Here is a 22,537-nt window from a genome sequence, read left to right as displayed (position 1 = left end):
GCACCGCTTTGAATAATAGGCTATATCTTCGGGAATTTTTCGAATTTCTTGATAAAAAGTTAGGAACAGATTTTTAAAAGAACATGCTTTCAGGAAATAATATTAGAAAATCGATTTTTTTAATCCTCTAAATAGTACTGCCTCCTTAAAACTATCAAAAACGTACAAATTAGCAAAAAGAAAATGCCATAGAGGAAAAACCTGATGTGATAGAGAAAAATGGGTTTGATATTTGAAATCAGCGCGCCCAAGTTAGTAAAAAACAAGTCTCATATAAAAGTCAGCAAAAATTGTGTTGGACTGTGTAATCTCTTCATGTATCTCGTAGTAATCACGTTTGACATCCTGCTTAGCACCTGCAGCATTACACTTGCTATTTCTCTCGTCTTTTAGATTAACTAACAACCAAACAAACAAATGAACATTGCTGATTAATAGGCATTCTGATTCCAGTAAAAGAAAAAAAAACAAAATAAATTCTCGCTTTCTTTTATTTCACTCGTATGGATGAAGGACCACCGTAATAAACACCAGTCATCCATCGACCTGTTGCTTCTGGATATTTCTGTATTTTAGTCATTATCCACATTTTCTCAGAGATTAGGCTCTCTATAAATATTGTTCGAGTCGCTTAAGTTTCAAAGCTAGTTAAATTGGGGGATGCAATAGCCTCTAAAGATTGCACGTGAACCAACCTACGTGAACCAATTCGTGAACGAATTTACATACATTGTCTACATCAGGGCTGTCAAAAGCAGTGCCCTCGGGCCGGATGCGGTCCACGGTACGATTTTGCGCGGTCCACCTGTGGGTTTTGATTTTCACGAGCGAAACAATAAAATAATCTGAATCAAATGCGTATTAGATATTTTAAGTCTATCACTAATCGATAATTTGGATGTTCGTAATTTTATTGGTATTTTTACATTACTATATACCCACGTGTTTTTCAAATATTAGATGTGTCGAATCCTTGAATTCTGATGACTCGAATTTTTAAGACTCAAAAGGGTGGTTTCCTTCCTTCCCCCTGGTGCATACGGCTCCCAACCCCCGAGTTCCGGACTGGTAGGCCGGTTCTCCTTGAATTCAGATGACTCGAATTTTGAAGACTAGAAAGAGGGGGTTTCCCTCCCCCTTTCGAGTTATTATTAAATTGAATTATTAAACAATGTACTTGGAAAGCTCCACTTCTAGGAGAAAAAAATGCAAACATATAATTATTTGTCTTCTTACCGTTTTGCACTACTTTACAGGGAATATTTTCACAAGCTCTAAATTAGTTTCCCTGATTTTATATTAGAAATGCAATCATTATAGTTTTGAAAACGATCTCTCCGTTTCTTCTATATTAGCGATGAGAAAACAGAAAAAAATCTTAATGTGATTTCCATATTTAAAATATTGTATGTGGATGAGGTTAGTTAATATGACAAATAATTTTTCAAAGATATCATATAATTTTCAGCAATTATTTTTTAGTAAATTTCATTACGTTCAACTATTCTAGCAAGAATACTAATATACTTTTTATACACAGAATTCTTCTTTGTTGTTTGAAATTATTATCCTTATCTTTATTAATCAAAGAGCCTTTATGTTTGTTGTCTCTTCTAAATAAAAAAAAAAATCAGCTAACGCCTTTTTATTCCCGTATATACGGGAGTAGGCGAGGCCATTTAGCCCTATCTAACTTTTGGAGACTGAGTGGGCAGTTCAATCTCCACTGGTACCCAATCAGAGACAGATGGCCCAAGGCTATCACTAATTAAGCGGTACGCAGTGAAGAGAGACGGCTCAAATGTGCCGCCATCTCGTGGTTCCTAACCCTAACACAATATATTTAATGTCTGAAATAATGTGGGTTCTACGGTCGATTTTCTTGAGTTTACAGGACGAAAAACCCGAGTTTCCGGGAGGAAAAACCTGCTTGCCCGTGCCAGAGATCGACTAACTCGGGAACCGGTCGAAAAAAGGCTTAGAAAAATTTCCTCTAGTCGCCGACTAGACTCGAAACCAAGACTTCCTTCGTGCGGCCGAGTGCGGTGGTGTGCAAACGCCACATCCACTGAGCTACACAGGAGGTGTATTGCAAATCTTAGAAAAGAACTACCGAATTTCCAGCATTTTTTTTTTAAATATTCTTCTCCACTCAGTTTTGGCGGAATAATTAATTTTTTATTCTTCTTCACTGCATAGAATGCATCAGCACTACACACCCACCCACACACACACACTCAAACAAGCAATCAACGTAATTTTGATGCATTTTTCAAGAAGCTGCCTTTTAGGCATTCTTATTTTATATATCTGATATGGATGCCTTCATTTTGTGATTTGTTTCTTTTGGATGTTAGCTATGAACTTTTTTATTATACACATTGCCTTTCGTTACACATGATAAACGAAGATTTGGCAAGATTTTAATTTCATAGCATCCTTATATATATATATATATATATCGTTTAATTTATTTCAACTAAAATTTATCCGCATCGCATACTCTTTACTGTTTTTATGTGCAGTATTTGTTTATGTTTTATCTTCTTATTTTCTTCTTATTTCCTTCCCGCCTCTTTTGCCTTGCGGTGTCGAGGAATTTTTCTACATTTTGCCGCTGCAGTATGAAGGATAAGGTGGTTAGTCCTGTACCTCCTGGTGTGTCCTATGTCAGCAGCTGCGTGTTTTGTTTTTTTTTTTTGAAAAGAAAAGTTATATTTTCGATTACTTTAATAGGAAGATAAGATTAATATCAACACACATACAAAGAGAAAAAGAGAGAGAGACGTTTCTGCGATTTCTTCTGAGACTTCAAGAAAACAAGCAGCTGCTGGTCAGCATCCATTTACAGTCCATATACAGTCATCGAATCATGTTTTAATCAAAGACAACTTTCAGCTTTCAAGAAAACTTCAACACATACTGTCTTTCATTTTTTTTCTTACTATTCTTGCTCACAAGTGTCGTATTTCAAAAAGGGTTAGTACAATGAACACCAAAAAGTAAAAATATACAAACTAATTGCCTGCAAAATAACATCTTACTCAATGGTGTAAAAGCCAAAAGTTCCTCAAATGTTTAAATTTCAGACTAATGAAACAGAAATGAAACTTACAGAAGGAAAGATAAGACCGTCGGAGAATGAGATTAAATTTACAAATTAATATTGAATAATAGGAGAGAATAGTACCATAAGTGTGCAATTTTTTGTTTCTTTCTTAATTTTGTCCTGTGTAGCTCAGCGGATGTGGCGTTGCACACCAGAGTGCTTGACCGCACCGCACGAAGGAAGACTTTGCTTCGAATCTAGTCGTCGACTAGAGGAAATTTCTCTAAGCCTGTTTTCGACCGGTTCCCGGGTTAGTCGATCTCTGGAACAGGCACGCAGGCTTTTTCTCCCCCGAAATGCGGGTTTTTCGTCCCATAAACTGATGAAAATCGACCGTAGAACCCACATTATTTCAGACATTAAATATATTTTGTTAGGGTTACGATCCACGAGATGGCGGCACTTGTTGAGCCATCTCTGTTTACTGCGTGCCGTTAATTAGTGATAGCCTTGGGCCAGCTATCTCTGATTGAATGCCAGGGGAGATTGAACTGCCCACTCAGTCTTCAAAAGTTAGATAGGGCTAAAATGGCCTCGCCTACTTCCTATACGTGAATAAAAATACATTAGTTGATTTTTTAATTTTGTCTTCACCACTAGTCATGGAAAAGAAAAAAGAGAGGAATAAAATAATTATAGACGTTATTACTTCGGTTTAAAAAACAAGAAAGTCAGGTACATTTATGTAAAAAGATGTAAAGAGAAGCGCTGTGTTTGGTTATCGTACACAAACCAGTTTGCCGTCAGCTGTAGAAGCAAATGAGCGCAGTATAAAATCGAGCGCTTTGGAGTGGTTTACCATTGTTTTGTTTCGGACTCGCATTGTCGAGCAAAAGAAAAAAAAAAGAAAGCCGCATTTCACACAAAAACTTTTATTAATACAGCTTGTGTACAAATTCCAATCAAAATGTATGAGAGGACAACCTCTAAAGTCTATCATTTTTAAACAAATATTTGATGATCATGAAATATTTACACACAGTCAACTGAGTTAATTCATCTTACACAAGAAAAACATTTTTTAACTATCAAAATGTAATAAGAATGAAATCTTTTATAATCTTTTATAAAACATTTGATTGGCTACCAGAAGGGAAAAGGGTAAAGATAGGGCATGCGCTTATCTTATTTTCAAACTTGGGCGCACTCGTTATAGAGGAGTTGAAACAATAATTCAGAATAATCTATTCACTTCCGAATAGACTAATTTTTGGTAGGTTACCGTATGAGTTTGTCGCTTAATAAATTTCAAAAAATTATGTTGTTGTTTTTTTCTTTTGAAAAAAAAAAAAGTAAACAAGAACAAGAGGCTCACAAATTTGAGAAAAAATTAACAAAGGGCTCGCGCGAGCCCCTTATAGCTCAGCACTGCATACACGGTACTAATGTACTATAGGTTGATCAACAAACCTTTCGTGTATGGGCTCTACATTAAAAATTAAAAACAAAACAAAACAAAAAACGGTTGGATACAATAAGGATGTGTGCCTGCGTAATATACCTATTAATATCGAATGCTCTTTCAGATTAGTTTCCAGAATTTAAAAAAAAAAAAGATAATGCAGCTCCATATGAGATCGACTAAATTACGTACAATTAAAAAGCCTTTATAAAGGTTCTAGTTCTAGAAGGGATTTGCACCCAAGTCTTGAACCAAAGGAAATCGTCGATATTGAGTGTACTACGAAAGTTCCATAAATAGCAGGAAATGAGCAGGAAAGAATTCTATCAGATGTAACTGATGGCCTTTAACGTTATTAAAGGTGTAATGCAAGCGAATGTCTTGTATATTGTGACGCTTGTATATTAAGTAAAGTAGTGAATAGTAACTTAGAGACAGGCGAGTGCATTCTTTCCACTTGTAATGTATAAAACTGTCTATATATTTTTTAAAAAAAGCATAAAAACAGGAAAGAATACTTATAAGGATATCTTCGCTACAGAAGACTGTGTGTGCATGTGTGTGTGTGTGATACTGGTAGCAGAAATCACTCGTGTTGCCACGAAAACGCCGAAAGAGAGCCCAAGAAAGAAGTAGTCAACTCAAGGAGTTCATCTTTAATCCTGTTGAGGAAATTCAAGGTTTATAAATATTTGCACCTCAACGTGCAACTTCCAATTTCCAAAATTAATCATGTACATTGGTCTTCAGATCCGTTAAAATTTATATGCATACAGAAGACCGACAGTGGAAATTCTAAAATGGACAATGACGCGCCATGATAAGATCTGGTTAACAAAAGGTTCCTGGTCATCATCTGTGAATCAAGTTTTATATTTATGGTAAGATAAATAGAAAATGTTCGAGAATTTTAAGTTATTATTCCACATGTAAAAACCTCAGTTGCTCAGTCGGTTTGCATGTGTCCCTAAGGTTGTAAACGCCTAGGTTCGTGTCACGCCAAGGCGGGAATTACTTTTATGAAGACATTTCATACGATGCTGTGTTAGCAGGTCTCATAAGAGAATGGAAGAATTTTCCTCTAGGAAACTCGGGTTTATATTCCTGAAACCTTTAAGAAGAAACGCAATTTGCGTACAAAAATATCTAAAATATATATTCGGCACACTATTTTAACCATCTTATCCAGAACGTATGGGTACGAAACTGGAACTATACCGATTGTGGAGTCAAATCCTGTAACTATTGAAGATTGTTTTCGTTATTATGATATGACATGTAGTTGGTAAACACGAGTAATCTAGATCTAGAAGTAAACGATATTTATCCTTCCAGGATAGAGCTGTATAGCAGAAGTCATACCTTCAAATAAGCTGGATGATGTTCATTCATATTGTTTGGTGTTGAGATATTTTCAAGATTTTTTCCCGCACAATTTACAAAACTAGTACAAATCAAAGAGGACCCACCAAGCACAGTTTTGTCGGTGCTTTATGAACCATAAATAACAACAAGGATTGCTTAAAGGACTGAATGATTGTAACATTAAATTCGTTAATGTACAAAAACTGTTTGCTATGATCACCGATACAACTGATTCTGTGTCTTCTCAGAGGGTGTGAAACACTTGGAGAAATTAAAATACAGTATTGTGAATATTCTAGGGCAAAACAGTTCATTAGAATTTGTATTTTGTTCGGCATTTCACAGACGGAAATTTGAAACTAAGGTTAGATAAACCGATAACGCTTTTGTGGAGAATAAAAAGCCCAGTATTCGTGTTTAAAGTCTCACATAGGGTGGTCGTCATCTAAAGATCTTTAAGAAAATTTCATATTACGGTACAGTTTAACTCAAGATATTGTCCACTCGGCAACCTGAGCCAGACACTCAATATCTCTGCAAAAAGGAGGCTATTATTCTTTCAGATTTCCACATTTGTTTCGTATTTGATTCCGTAGTTTTATGCCGATGACTTTTATATTTTGAAGTTATTCCACATCCATAATTAATTTACTGATTAGTGATTCAGTTCGCACCGAAAACACTCTTTCGAATAAAATACCAAATAACCGACGATACTTCGTGTTTTATATGAAATTTAAACTTGTCTAGAATGTGAAGATCGTTACAATGGCTTTTTAACAGAAGGTGAGTTAAATGGTTTCAAAAGAAGGTGGGGTGGCTTCTATTCTCAGAAAAACGAATGTTTTGAGGTTTTCCGAAAGGAAAAGCATTAGATACAATTATGGTTTTTATGAAGACGATTTGCCATTGTATAAACCTCGCTGAAAGAACACCGAGCGTTTAAACACATTAAATAGAAATGGTATAATGAGATGTTGAATGCATGTGTCCTATTTCCTAACTCAGCAAAATAAACTATAATCGCTCATTAATAATGAAAGTGTTTCAATATGAACCGACCTTTATTCGGAAGTGATGTCCGATTTTATTTGTCTTTACATCGTAATCATAGTATTCTCCTAACCCCAGCCAACTATTTTTGTGACAGTTTGCGTGATATTTTAATGATGAATTATTTATAAGGAACCAATAGTGATCTTTAAAAATTTTGAATATACAGCATTAATTGCCTTCTTCATCTTCCCCGTGCTAAATGCTGGGCTCATGATAGTTCGTATTCTTTTCCATTTTTCTCCTTCTTGCAGCGACAGCATTTTATCTCCTATTGGATTCTCAAATGAAAGGTGCTGAAATATATTAATAATTATTATTCAAGTAACTAATTAATTATTTTAACAGTGATAACTTATTCTTAATGTACTTTATTCTAATTATATTAGCAGATAATGCAGTAGGTTGTATGAAGGAGTTTTAAAAAATAAAGTAGTAAGGAACGTCCTATGCATTTTTTTGTGTGAAGGACATTATTCTAATGAATATATGACTTGAAGATCCATTTAGGCATATTGTACTACGAATCCCATCTCTGAAGGATTGTAAAATAAACAAATAATACAGAGTAAAATAAAACTTGTACCTGATAGCGTACTGCACATCGCTGTCGGTTGCAAGTCACTTGCTGGTCACGTGCTATGTCAGTGATAATCAAATTACTGGCTTCAAGATTATTATTTTATTAAAATACAAATGTTTTGTTGACCCAATCTACAAAAGATGCGTTTTCATCTACAGTGTAGCGAACAAATTATTATTATTATTATTATTATTATTATTATTATTATCTGAGACCTCCAGGGAGTTAAGTACTCAGCGAGCAAAGCGACAAATCACCCAAACCAGCTATCATACCTTCCCTTAAAATCATTCACACTAGATGCACTACCCCTAAAAGCAAACTATTCCACTCATTCGCTCATTCAGAGCTAGGTTTTTCTCTCACAGAGAGAAAAACCTAGCTCTTACCCGTTTCTTGACTGCGAACAAACTTAACTTTCATTGGTGCTCCCGCGTTCTCTCCCAATCTTCCATATAACGAAAAATTTCATCAGATAATATCCTATAACACCCATTAAAAAGTTTATAGACCTCTATTATATGACCCTCTTTCTCTTTTTAACCAGAGTCTGCAATCTACATATTCCCAATATGTTCTCATAATTTAAATTCCATAACCCAGACATAATGTTTGTAACTCTTCTTTGCACCCTTTCCACAGCTTATTTATCCCTTTGCAATTGGGGGAGACCAAATCTGTGCACAATCGAAGTTTGGTCGTATCAAAGCCTTTATAAAGAGGCAAAATAACTTCCTTATCTATACATCTCAAGATTCGCATCAACATCGCAATTATCCTCTGACATGTATTTGCAACTTTTTACTATGTGACCTTTGAACTTCAACTTCCTATCCACCAATATGCCAAAATCCCTTCCCTACTCAGTTTCTAGTAGCATAACCCTGCTGATATGATATGCCTCTGGAATTCTGATCACGCCAATTACTGACATTTAAACTGGTAGCCATTTTCGTTTGCCCTAACTTCCAGCCTATTCAAATCATTTTGTAAGTGCTCAATATCAGTAGCATCCCTGATTGCCCTGCCTATTATCACATCATTGGCAAACAATTGCACATCTGATGTTAGACCCCTGATGTCATTAATGTATAGATTGAACAATAATGGCTCAAGGACTGAGCCCTGAGATATACCACTGGTCACATATTTAACCAGTGGTTAAATATGTATACCACTTTTTTATATTCCAATCCCATATTTTCCAGTTTAAGCAACAGCCTTTCGTGTGGTATCCTATCAAATGCCCTATAAAAATCCAAAATTATCATAGTGTATCCATTCCCGTTATCCAACTGGGTCGTAACATTGTTACAAAATATGGACAGATTGCTAAAACATGACCTTCCTTTATTAAACTCATGATGTTTCTTGCAGAGTATCGAATTTTTGTCTACCCGTTCCTGTATGCGAGTTCTTACCAACTTCTATAAAATCTTCACTACCACAATTGAGATAATGAAAAGTCAGTAGTTAGACACACCAGTTTTTGCACCAACCTTGTACAATGGAACTATCATACATTCCTTCCCTTCCTTTGGTATCATTCTTGACCTGAGACTCAAGTTATACAAACATGTGAAAGGCCTAACCAATTCGGCTGAACATTCTTTTATCAAACGAGCTGATATTCTATCTATCCCTATAGACAAATTCTTATGCAGGTTATGCAACAGCTCTTCAACCTCATTTTCAAACCTCTAACCTTTCATCCAATGTAGCACCATGCTACATACACCTGGTTGATATATATATTTGCAAAGCGAGCACTTAACTAAACAGTCTCATTAACTTCCGACACTGGATTAGCATCTGCATTCAATAATGTTATTCTTTCACATTCATTCTTTCTTTTGCTTGCGGCAAAACGATAAAATTCTTTTGAATTGCCTTTAGCTTGCATGGCCAATTTATTTTCATATTCTGATTTAGCTTTCCTCAGTGCTCGTTACTTTTCTGGCCTGAGCATTATATATTTAGTAACTCCTCTCATTCGTATTCTCACTATGCTCTTTCCATATCATCTTCTTCTTGTGGATCTCTTGCTTAATAAGATTGTACATCCATTTCACTCCCAACGTATTTATTCTTGAAACGCAAGGGATACTTTCAGATACTAACTCATTTAGGCACTTTTTTCAAAGATTCCATGCATTAATAACCTTTTTCCCATTCAGTAACTGATGCCATGGAACCGAAGGCAGTATTCTCGTAGTTTATCATAATTTCCAGCTTTGTAGTTCAGCATGTAACCTGTTTTAATCGGAGCATCAATAAAATTAGATACTTTCCAGAAAGCACAGCGTGATCAATGTCACCAATTGGTGGTAAAATAGCCATATTCTTAATTTAGACCCCTATTGATGCATGCTATGAGGAAGTCTTTGACATCGAGTTCATTCTTTCACATGCTGCTTGAGAAAGTTGTCTCGTAACAATTCAATAAATTCCTCTTCTTTCTTATCATGAGAATGCTTTTCTACCGAATCAATGTTTGGAAAATTAAAGTCACCCATACTGATCACTCGTTTGATACACTAACGCTAAATTGGCGATGCATTTCTTTGTCCACTGCAACTGAGCCGCCAGGTCTACAGCAACACCCCACCATATATTTCATTTTGTTAACCTCCACTTCACAACAGATAGACTCTAACTCACCGCTGCATGGGACACTGTTACCATCATTGTTTTCATGTGTTTCTACCCAAACTGGACTGAAGTCATCTGATATCATTAGCAGCACCCCTTCTCCTCTCCTATCGCTTCTGTCATTTCTAAAAATAGTATACACATTGCAATCGATCCCTTTTACCATATCTGATTCTGATAGCCACATTTCACTAATGCTAGCAGTCTTAGGCCACATCGTAGTCAATAAATCAACGAACTCAACCACTTTGTTTCTGATGCTCCTGGCATCTGTATATAGACATAATAAATTACCACCTAGCTCATTCGTATAATTAGATAGACAGTATATTTGGTCTTGTGCTAGAATTTTCTCTTTTCCCTCCCATAATTACTTAAAAGGTCCGAACCCAAAGCATATTTTTCCACCGCTTCGCCACACACATAAACATGTTCAAAGACATTCATATTTTTATCACGTTTGCAAAAACCATAGTTGAACTTTCACACATATTTTCCCATTCCTCCCTTCATGATCTAGTTTCCCTGACTCTCTGCATTAAGGCCCATACCAAGAAGTAATTTCTCTATTCCTCTTATACAAGTTTTTTCTGCCATCAAGCACACTCCACACATCATTCATGCAATTATCGCTCCCCTTAACTCATTACTATCATATCCAGGTAGCAATCCTACAAATGCCTCTCACATTTCTTTCTCGCTTCTTCCACTAGACCTTTCATATATTCTCTCGTACTATAATTGTCACTACTTAAATTATCAGTGCCTACCAGAACTACCATCTCTCTTACTTTTCTTTTTTTGGTTTTCAATTACGTTTGTCATATTTTTAATTTTCGCTCCAGGGAAACTAGGAGTGGTGACTTCATCGGCAAGCGCAAATTTTAAGATTGAGTCACCATACTATATCACCTTTTTTTTCTTAGATTTTAACTGACTTACCTTGTTATTATTTATATTTTGATTACCAATTTCAGTAATTCTTTCCTGTTCTTGTTCTGATCATTTTTCTTATCCTGTCTAAGTTTATTCAAACGTTTTTCCACCTTTGCCAATTTTTTGGTCGATTTTCTTATAATTTCTTTTAATCGAGATATTTCTAATGTCAACTTCTCCTCCATAAATTGTCATCATCACTGCTGCAGTACTATGTTTAATCAGTACTAACAACTCGGGCTTTAAACGTTGCCTTGTTACGATGCGATTTCGGCGCCATTCTCAACAGTAGTAACAACTAAATCATATTTCTGCAATTATGTTATAAAATACTGTAGTACAATGATCATCATTTTCCTATCTTGTATTTGGCCTCGGGGCCTGTTACGGCCTCATTCCATCATTTATATTGTCTTCCAACAGATCTCTTCCCCATGGGTTTGTATTCAAGGATTTGTTTGGTGATTCCACTATTGTCCATTCTTCCAATGTGCTGTTTCCATCTACAGTTGTGGGTATATTCTATTATTTGTTGTTCATTCATTTCTCCATGCTTTCTTTATTCATTTTATGATATAATAAGATGTATCCCGTGGTTCTCCGCATAAATCTCATTTCTGCTGCAGTTCTTCTTCTCTCATCTCCTTTTCTGATCGTGCATGCCCCACTTCAATAAGTCAGCACTGGTTTTGCTAATGTTTTGTAAGCTCTAATGCAAGTATAGGTTTGTACCTTCGAAGGTTTAAAAACTTGATTTATAATATTTAAAGCTATATTGAAAATTATAGTTTTCATTTCTGTCTCTTTCTTCTTTGTAGGTTAGGTGATATTACTTTTGTCTTCTCTTTTGAAATTTTCATATTAAATGTTTTACTATTAGATTAAGATGATGGATAGAGTACTGAAGATCAGTTTCAGAGGTTGCAAGTACAGCCTGATAATCTGCAAACAGTATTGTGTCTATATTAGCGCGTTTGTTATTTGGGATATAACCATGTACTTATAGTCTCCACTGTCTTACAATAGAATTCATATAGATTGTGAAGAGAATTGGCGATAGGCTAGCGCCTTGTCTTACTCCCCTGTTTATAGGTTCCCAATAAGAGATTTTTCCATTAACTTTTACTGCAATCATGTTGTTTGTATTATAAATTCTCATGGATGTTCAATTAGGTGATGAGGAGCTCTATCATTTATTAATATTTCAAAAACGTTTATTGCGGTTAACTCTGTCAAATGCCTTAGAAAAATCAACAAAAACAATATGTGTTTCAATATTGTATTCTTTATATTTTTCCAATAAAAGTTTGAAGTAAAATATCCATCTGCACAAGAGCGGCCTCTTCTGAATCCATTCTGCTCTTCTTCTTCTATCTTATCTTCATAGGATTGGGACTATGTTTTTTCAGAATTCTGCTATAGATTTTATATCCAGAGTTCAGGAGACTAATTCCTCTATAATTTTTACAGTTATTAATATCACCCTTCTTGTTTATAGGAATAATATTGTCTTTTGCCAGTCTTTTGGTGATGGTTCACCATTCCATATTTTATTTATTAGTTTAAGAAAACGAATTTTGAGGTTTGGGCCTGCATATTTGAATAATTCAGTATTTAACCCATCTTCACCTGGCGTTTTATGGTTTTTACAACTTTGTAGAGATGTTTCTAGCTCGTCTATTGATATAGGATCCAAGAGTATCCCGTTATCGAAGTTTATTGTTTCAAAATCTTTATTATGAGTCCAAAGGTTTTTATAATAACTTAGCCAGGTATTCTGATCGATGGGTGAAAGACGTGCATTTTCTCTTAAGATCTCCATTTAAATTATTTAATATTTTAAAAGTTTTGGACTGTAGGCGTGTAATATCTGTTTCAAGCTCAGAGACAAAGTTGTCCAGGACTCTCTGTGTTTTTTTATTACAGCTTGTTTAGCGACTCTGCTCTTTTTCTCTTGTATTCTGTATAGTCATCTTGAGATTTTTGTTGCTAAGTATTTTTTGAAAGCATTCCCTTTCTCTTCAATAAATTGAGCGATTTGATCATCCCATTTTCTAATTCCCTTTCTTCTCTGCCATTTCCTCTTTTTTTCCAGTGATTCATTGGCAGCGTCTGTTATAATTGTTTTGATATTATTTCATTATTCCTCTAAGGGCTAGCTAATGGGTTAGAGACAGCGCAAGATACAGCCTCTCCTAACCAAATGTCAACTCCACCTCCACGAGGTGCAGCCTGAATTCTAACAGACGGGGCCCTGACGCCCGAGTATTGGCGGAATAACCATAACACCAGGAAATGAGGAAATGCGGTTCCAATAAGCGGGTCCAGAGGCTTAAAGGTTGCAGCCCTACCACTGGACTTACTAGACTTTGGCTAGCAACCATTTGTAGGATATCTTAGTTTGCTTTCAAGTCTCATAAAGGAAGAAAATTTGGACTATAGTACAATAATTACACTAAAAATGCAATAATAATTTAAGAATACATAGTTTATTCTAAGAAAACACTTAATAAACCAATAAAAATCACAAATCTTTCAGGAGTTATCTAAAGTTTTGGTTGATTGCTGCGTGTATTAACTGTCTCTGCAGTGTTTATTAATAGTGTTGTGCTTGTTTAATAGTGTAAACAAGTTGAAATTCGTGTTTGCTTCATTCTGTTTGCTATAAAATGGATACATCTCCAAGAAGGCGTTCAAAAATGGTGTAAAAAACTCATGTATATGTGCTTTTCTCCACACATACATGACTGAAAAACAAATTTCAATGAGTGTGGAGTTGGTTAAGTACTGTTAATGCGATTTTAAAGAGGTTTAGGAAGACACCTTTTCTCCTGATCGCTTGCTAAAGATCGTTTACTAGTTAGGAAAAGAACTGAATCCAAGATTGTCTGCTGTAGATTTAAACAGACTTGGCAGCTAGTGGGATTAATGTTTCTGACATGACAATTCGTCGAGAATTGTTGGAAGCAAGGAGGGAGGACAGATAAAAAAAAAGAAAAAAACTGCTGACGATGGCTATGCAGAAAAAGAGGCTCCAGTGGTCAAAAGTGTAAAAGAATTGGACGAGAATTGGAAGAAGGTCATATTCTCAGAGGAGAACTATTTCTTTCTCCAAGGAGAGGGACTACCATATGTTCGCAAATCAGCGACTTCTACCGCTCACCTTCAATAAGTTCTTAAACACTTAGCTAAAAAGATGTTCTATGGTTGTTTTACACCTGACGATCCAGGATTACTAGTGGCTGTTGACCGCATGATGAAAAGCGACCAATACTTAAAAGTATTGGAGAAAAGAGGGGGGTCCCATCCAGAATAACAATTTGGCTGCGGTCTCGCTCCATGCCACACTTCAAAAAAAAGTGAAAGTGTTCTCAAAAAGGTATTAAAGGTATATCAGATAAAATAAACAGAATACTATAGAAATACAACCTTAAAGCCATCTTTAAATCTCCTGCAAAATGAAAGAACTTACTCAACTCATCCAAGGATTCACTATCTCTGCTCGCCCATCCTGGAGTATACCGTATTCATTGCAACTGTAATTTGCTCTATATAGGGGAAACAGGACAAGCACGCTGGCCTTTCTCACCATGCCCTGAATACTTTACATATAGTTGACTGGAAAAGCACCTGTTGTTTACATTAACCCTAAGAGTTAATTATGAATAGGAATATAGGGATTCAGGATCTTAAATCTAATATAACAATTCTCAAGTTAATTTAGGTTGTCACGCTTGCTGCAATAAAATAATTTATATGAACAATTTTCTCTGATGTTGTTATAAACAGAATATGGCTTTGATGTAGTTATTTTATTTCATTTATTTATTTTATTTTATTTTTTCACTAACAGTAGAATAACCGTTGGTCAAGTCATTGTCTCTTTAGCATACTGTGTGAAATGTAATATAGTTTGTTTCTGTATATATATATGTGTATATTCCATATGATGACCTTTATTTGAAGGTGGAAACGTCGGGAAATTAAAATAATTATTTCTTACAGGATTGTAGTCTTAATAATTTGTCTGAAATGAAAACAGCTCTGTCCGACTTGGTTTCAGCATCCTTTCCTGTTTCCGTTCTCTTCCTATAAAAATGTAAAAGAAAAAAAATGTGCTAGAAGGAATTTAAGAAATCTGGAGAAATTTTAAGAAAACACAATATCCATCGTGACCCACTTTCGTTTAATTTTCTCCCAGTGTTACAGTCTTTTATTTCAACTATTATGCAGTACTTTAATTGAAGTAGGGAAAAATTTATACTTTATAAACATGACTGGGAACTTGGGCGTTGGTCATCCAATTACAAAAGCTTTCTTTTAACTTACCTTTCTGTTTATGTAGAAATTAAAATCCTTCACTAAGAAATCTTTAAAGAGCTCAGGTTTGGCAAGATTAAGACTTGGGCGTCGACCTTCCTTTGACCTGTAAGACAAAATTTGAAAACTTTTCTTTCTCATAAAGAACTTTAGAAACCTTAAATATGCTGTAAAACAATAACATTTGGCTGCGGTTGTGATATCACATATGAATTTGGAAACAAAATAAGGTATTGATGCAGTTAAACTCAGAAAACGAATTTAAATAAATCTGGAATCATCCCACATATTTTCCCCTAAGTCCCTTAATCATCTGCTATCTTTCATCGTACTCTTACATATCTGAAGAAAGTGTCAGATTCCCCTCCCACTGGAAAATCATTTGATGAACAGTCATATTTTACTTGAAATTGGTATAATTCTTGACCACAGAGATTAATGAATAACTAACTCTTATTTAGAAGTATTGGTCAAGTGTTAAACCATTTAATAACTTTTTAATATTTAATTTAATGGAATGTTGGTAAAAAGGGAAGTAACATCAAGGTTAGCAAGTATATCATCTTCAGAGATAGGGACGTTTTTAATTTTTCAATAAAATGTTGTGAGTTTTTAATATACGTATCTGAGAATTAAGAAGAATTGACTACAATATCCAACGACCTATCCTTAAATGGCTACCCTAGAAGACTCGTCAACAAGATTCTCTTCTCTGACATACCACAAAGACAACGTGATATCACCCAATATATCACCACTATAACTATTCCATACATTGCTACCATTTCCAAAAAACTGGCTCTCCTCCTAAAACCACACAATATTAGAGTGACCTTCAAGCCAGTTGAAACTATTCAGAAATTTCTAAGATCACCGAAAGACTTCCATCCTGTCTACAAGTATGCTGGAGTTTACAACATCCCTTGTTCCTGTGGTCTTAGTTACATTGGTCAGAAATGAGACAAAGGGAACACACCGTAAGAAATAACAGACAAGATATATCTGGCCTTTCTTCCCACTTCTTTACAACCCACCACATTATTGAATGAAATAAAAGCTATATGCCTTATATATAGAAGAAAACTAGCGTTCCAGAATCTTCAAAGAAGCAGCTACAGTCGCTCGTTACACAAAAAACCTCAACAGGAATCAAGGTTTAATCCTACCTGATATATGGAAGACTTTAATCAGATCACTAAACACACATGAAATAAACTTCAGTGCCAACTACAAAATGTCTCTCAACAAGTAAATCATGTATCCGCGACGCGTGTATTGTTTCACGCTCAATACTATTTTGTTATTGAATTAGAATTGTCAGTTAACATCTAGTTTGTAATTTACTTTGCTTACCTTATTTGTAAGATGCCGATAGCAATAGCCGGGGAAACTAGTTGGTTATTAAATAGTTTATTAACACTTGACCAATACTTCTAAATAAGAGTTAGTTATTCATTAGCCATATTTTACGTTCATTTTTGTTTGGTTTTATTCATTTGTTTCTCAATTCAAATTGAAACAGCGCTCATAAACTTGTCGTGTTATTAGTAACTTAAAACGAAGTCCAAAGTTGATAATTCGGAAGTCCCCCCTCTTCTTCTTCCTCTTCTCTCTCTCTCTCTCTCTCTCTCTCGATCTTTCTCATCCCAAATTATTTTCGCATGATTATTATGTAATGATTTATTATAGTCATTTTGCTAAGTAGCAAACTGGGATATCACCATTACAGTTTTTTTAACCACGATCAAGAGGAACATATTTTTACTAAACACAACAGCAAGAAAAGAAAATGAAATAGACAAAAAAATTAATCATCGTGATAACCAAACGTGATAACCAGCATTATACTTCTCGCTGTAGACATGTGATACACTTTATAATTTTCCTAAACGCCATCAACTGTCAACAGAAGCTACATGAATATCTCTCTAAGAGAAACCGTATTCCATTTAGAATATACCGCAAGTTATCGCTCTTAAATCAGGAGTTACTGCATCAAAAATTCTCCTTTAGAATGTTATACTGTATTCAAAATAGATCCGATCACTTGATAGATGCTCCTTCTCTCGTAGACTCCTTCCAATTGCGTTCCCACAGAAACTCTATTTCGTAATTGTCTTTCTATAGGTATCCACGGTTTCTTCTCTATTGAACTGACCGACCCTATTCTTTGTCTTCCCTCTAATCATTTACACGGGCAGCTGCTAGTCAACATACATTTACTATTCATTCCAAACCCATATAACAACTTTCATATATTTCCTTGATTTCATATTACATTGAAACAGATTTCCCCATGCCGTTTTCCTCAGTGCATACAGCCTGCAACTCCTCAAGAAACGGCGATGGAGAAAAATAAACTACAGAAGAATTGAAGAAATCGTGTGGAGTGGAATCTGAGTACAGGCAGCTGCTGAAAAGTGGAGATGCCTGAAAACAGAAGACTTAAATAACCAAATTATATGCTTACTGAAACGTCCTTCCGTTTTTACGGTACAATTCCAGTTGATTAGTATGTAATTCCTAGAAAAATAATAAACTAAAATTAAAATAAGGAAAAATATCTGTTAGTATAATGAATGCATAAAGATTATCAAAATAACAGAAATTTTAACGAAGAATAGTTTTTATAATACTTATGATAACAAATAAGATATAAAACTATTTCAATATAGCTAAAATTATAATCACAATAGTATCATGTGCTTTTGTATTCAGTCTAATAATTCACGTTGAGGCGGAAGATAAAAAAAAGTTCAGAATTTTTAGTCATATACATCCTTAAGAAAGAGACATACTGCTATCAGTCTCTCAACACCGATTATTTTGGTAGTTCCGTAAAAGATATTCAATTTTCAAGGAAGAATATAAAGTTACAACTTAACGAGATCGTACGTTAAAAAGCAAATAACTGTTGAGCCAAAACACAGCAAACATTATTCAGCTGAGTTCATCAAATGCACAGAACATACAAGACATCGATTCTAATAACGCATGCTGTTTGGTCTTACGCGGAAAATTCATTTTCCGCGTAAGACCAAAATGTTAATAGGGGATGTCTGAGGTCTGTCCAAAAAGATCTCTGTAGGAATTCCGCAGTATCTAATTCTTAGCGTATTCCGATACGAATGCATTGTAGGTTTACTTTCTTTTTTGGTAGAAATTATACACAAAACACGTCATTAATTCCACACATTAGAGGGTGCAAAACTCTTAGCAGAACATTTTTCGTGTAAGGGTAAGACGAATGAAGAGATTTCTGAACAAATGAAGGTTATAGGAGAACCTGTGTGGGGAAAAAATGTTCCAGAAGAGAAAGAAGCCACGAAAGAGCGGGAAATTTTGTTCTCGATGTTACAGGCAGAAAGAAAAGTGGAGAAGGATACGACAGCTATAAGCGACTGAGGAAAAAGTGACTGAAGAGGGTTCTTAGAGAGATAGAGAGAGAAAGAGAGAGAGAGCACGAAGGCACGATGGATTTGGGTTTATATTATACTGCTACATGACTAGATTTTTCGGAGGTGAAGGCTGTGAATTTTATGAAACCTTGCCAGGAAATGTTGGAAGTGTAAGTCATTCCAAGAAGAGAGTCGCACTGTGAGCAGAGAGGGTGCTCGGTCTTTCTGCTCAGGTACAGTTAGGGCGATAGGACTGTATTTTGATAGCACTGGAGTTGATATCGTAGTCTTCATCCAAATAAATATAGCTACGAGATCTACTTTACAGAAGGCACATTTATTATTTGTGATCACCACTACTAGATGGCGCTTTGGGTGCGTCGGCCTACCAGTCTTTGTAACGATTATTTATCTTTCAAAAATTAATGCTATGAAGTTTAATATGAAACTCAATATGGTATCATAGAGATCAATCAAATTGTATGATATCAAAACTATATGATACCATGATAACATGGTATTGTGGTAACTACTTAATACCATAATATCAAACTTAATATCACTTCACTTTACTAAGAATATTAATAAAGATCTTACGCGATTTATTTCGTGTTAACTTAAATAATATTCATAGCAATCTGTCACATAAAGCAGATTAATATCTACTATATTGTAAAAATACTTCAAATGCAACGTCTACTTGTATTATTAGCTTTCTGTTCTACCCAGTAATAACGAATATTTATTTCATCCTATTGTCTCAAATATTTCAATTACGCAATTTGACTTACGTCAACATTGATATATTAATAGCTATTCATTTCCTCTTTGAAACCGGATAAAGTGTTCCATTAATACAGGAACTTATCGCTGACTTTTTCCGCTTAATTAGTTGTATAAGGCAATTACATCCCTTTAAGAGATTTCGAAGTCTGAATACTCAAAGTTATTCGGCCCGTGATTCAACTGAGATATCTCTTTAAAGCATTATTTCAGTGAAAGCACATTAATTTCAACTGACGTACTTAATAGTTCTGTAGGAATTAATGTTAATTGAATTTGTTAATCTAATTGAAGCAATATTTTCTAAGTTTAGATTCCAGTCAGCTCTAACTAAGGTGCTTCCCCTCGCCGTAAAACTGATGTATTCGTATAATGGGCGTTTATACAGCACGTGCATGTCTGTGGGTTATTCATCATTTCAACAGAAAATCTCGTATCGCGTTCATATACCGTTTTTCCGCATGTATATCGCTATTATCATATTTTTCGCCGTTTATCTGCTTACTCAAGATTAAAAGTCAATTTTTAAATCAAAATTATCAGTTTATCAACTTAATTATTTTCTTTAATCAATACAAAGATGAGCGTTAACCTTAAACAATGACGACTTTTCGTGAAAAACTTCAAGCATTTCACCTTTCCAAACATTTCAAGAAATGTCCGAACTAGTGGATACGGTTTCAAACATGGAATACCTCTTGACCGCCAGTAGTTATGGGTCTTGGTAAGATAACTGAAATAAAATAGAAAAACGAGATCTGAGTACATAATTCAGATTTAAATCAAATTGTACATCATTTGACACTTGTGTTTTTATTATTCATCGAAAATTCATGTACTCAGAGGAGAAAGGAAATTTTAAAATTTACTTATATTATTTTTGATATCCAGTTGTACGATGTTTCTATTGTATGATACTGCTCGAATTTTATTTTGAATTTTCACTCTGAACAAGTAAGAGTTTAACCTCAATGACGTAACTGTTCCTAAATTGTAGGTTTCCTGCTATCTCAGTACTTGGCTTTCTCTTTTATGTATAAGATTTTAGTGAGATGTCAATTAATTTTAGAGATGATCTAAGTAAACCAATCGAGGAATAAAATCTATACATTGATTAAATGATGTAACCTATAGAGGTGTCTACAGGCTCTGAGGTTGATGGTTGTTTGGAATTACGGTCGAAGTAGTTATGAGCAGTGCGTTATATACTGTATATAAATTCCGTCGGTTTTTCTGACAGGTTTGCTGTTTGGTAATATAAAAAGAAATTAAAAAATGAGTTTCCGCATGGAAAGATCTTGTTGATTCCTATTGAGATTCGTTTACTTGAGCCGAAGGAACCTTCATAAAATGTTTTCGTCTTAGTAGGGATTTAAAACAAGTTGTTTAGAATCTAGAATAACTCACCTACGGTGGTTGCCATGTGTAGAGGAAGAGAACATGAAACTTCTCTTCTTCGTTTTAGTCCACTGATACTTTGAATGAATTTATAAGAGTCGCGTTTGGGTTCTGATTCTTAGGAGACCATCAGCAGCATAAGGAACATTGATATCAAACTAGAAATTCAGTTAAATGCTGTGCACTGCGGATGTATCAAGCAGCACGAAGGGTGGAGGGTAAGGAAGCGGGGAAGCGGATTAGAAGGAAAAGAAGAAGTGAGGAAGCGATTGCAGACAATCATTAAAATGGTGAAATGCGTTTCGTAAATTCATTCTTCTATATAATAAACATTCTTCATTATCACATTCCGCTGACACAGAGTTGGTTCAGTCTATGCATTGAAGACATAATTTTGTTTTGCAAAATTTTAGCCATTAAAATGGTTCAAATGAAATGAAAAAAAAGAAAAGAGAAATAATTCTAAACACTTGTTCTCCTTAGATTTTAATGTGAATTCCCAAAGAACAATATTTGTGTGGTAAATTATTCATGTAGTTCTTTAAGTATGGAATGACTAATAATATGAAATTCCAAAATTCGGGTTTATTTTAAATTAAATTTTTAAATTTATTTTTTTCAAAATTTCGATTTTCATCTTTACGTATTTTCATGATCCTTATTAATTTTATTTTGTGGAAAACGGTAGATATTCTTGGATTATATATATCGGATATAATTTATTTATTATTATTATTTCTATTAAGATTCTGGAAATTTACAGCAATTACAGATGCCGCTGACAGTTACTCTTTTTTTAATGTAGTGACATACACTTTTCGTTACACTAACAAATATAATTAATTGTAACAGAGGAAGCTTTTACTTACAAGTATGACGCAAGCAGAGTAACCAGCTGAACCACCACTGCATATAAAAGCCAGTTCGGAATGTTAATTTCGAATATCTCCATTCCGAACGCTGTCGCCCAATTCCCTGTCGTGTCTAAAGAGTTGCTGTAAACAGTTAACAATTCTTCCCCACCGAATGAGATATCAGGTTCGTGCTTTCTTACCCCCGATAGGTGTAGTGTATCATTGAGACACGCAATACATACAGCGTTTGAGTGACGTGACTCCTTACAACACAAGATAGATGCTGAAATCCCATTTAGGAATGTTGCATCACATCCCCTTTTTATGTATTAATTTGAAATTTGAGACTGCGGTTGTCATTATCACATACTGAGTTTCCTGCTAAGAAATGTTCTGTGGCAATAATGTTGTCCTGAGAAAACGTCCAAAAAAAGGTGATGATGTCATTTCTTATAACACTCCAAATGAGGTAAATTAACGATATCCCTGAGTACAATGGTAAAGAAGTATTCATTAGATTACCCATTATGAGAACCTATAGCCTCTATCAGAAACGTTTGATGGGATTTTTTAATATTTGTTCATGCCACTGGTTTGTAGAATTTCGATAATATAAAGGTTCAAAAATTGTTTATAAATAAGTGATTTCTTCAAGATAATTTTGGGATTTCATTTTGACACGTG

General features: G+C 34.8%; 1 protein-coding gene across 3 annotated transcripts; it reads right to left on the bottom strand.

Moving 5' to 3' along the window:
* Positions 1–6,937: 6,937 nt before the first annotated feature.
* LOC150095507 (cytochrome P450 3A41-like) lies at positions 6,938–21,996 on the bottom strand. 3 transcript variants are annotated; one of them, XM_090410711.1, is made up of 5 exons: positions 21,869–21,996; positions 20,238–20,334; positions 17,891–17,943; positions 15,430–15,526; positions 6,938–7,225 (listed from the first exon to the last, which is right to left on the bottom strand). In XM_090410711.1, the coding sequence occupies exons 1-5, from the start codon at positions 21,949–21,951 to the stop codon at positions 7,055–7,057; spliced, it is 501 nt and encodes a 166-aa protein (XP_090266837.1). In that variant the 5' UTR covers positions 21,952–21,996; the 3' UTR covers positions 6,938–7,054. The 3 variants fall into 3 exon arrangements, with proteins under 3 accessions (XP_090266837.1, XP_090266838.1, XP_090266839.1); XM_090410713.1 differs by lacking the exon at positions 6,938–7,225 and adding an exon at positions 15,059–15,189; XM_090410712.1 differs by lacking the exon at positions 17,891–17,943 and having other exon boundaries at positions 20,194–20,334.
* Positions 21,997–22,537: the final 541 nt, after the last annotated feature.

This window comes from Typopeltis vanoorti, chromosome 20 (assembly GCF_054136105.1).
Source record: "Typopeltis vanoorti isolate ZY-2024b chromosome 20, IOZ_Tvanoo_1.0, whole genome shotgun sequence".
NCBI classification, from domain to species: domain Eukaryota; kingdom Metazoa; phylum Arthropoda; class Arachnida; order Uropygi; family Thelyphonidae; genus Typopeltis; species Typopeltis vanoorti.
This window is presented reverse-complemented; position numbering and strand designations above follow the sequence as displayed.

What these genes read in the sequence shown, in the direction of transcription:
- LOC150095507 (XM_090410711.1), bottom strand. Translation starts at nt 21,951, where the DNA reads ATGGAGATATTCGAAATTAACATTCCGAACTGGCTTTTATATGCAGTG. An exon ending in ACTCTGCTTGCGTCATACTT is followed by an intron (nt 20,335 to 21,868) that starts GTAAGTAAAAGC and finishes ATTTTATTTCAG; the next exon opens with TTATCTTACCAAGACCCATA. An exon ending in ATTTCTACATAAACAGAAAG is followed by an intron (nt 7,226 to 15,429) that starts GTAAGTTAAAAG and finishes AATATATTTCAG; the next exon opens with CACCTTTCATTTGAGAATCC.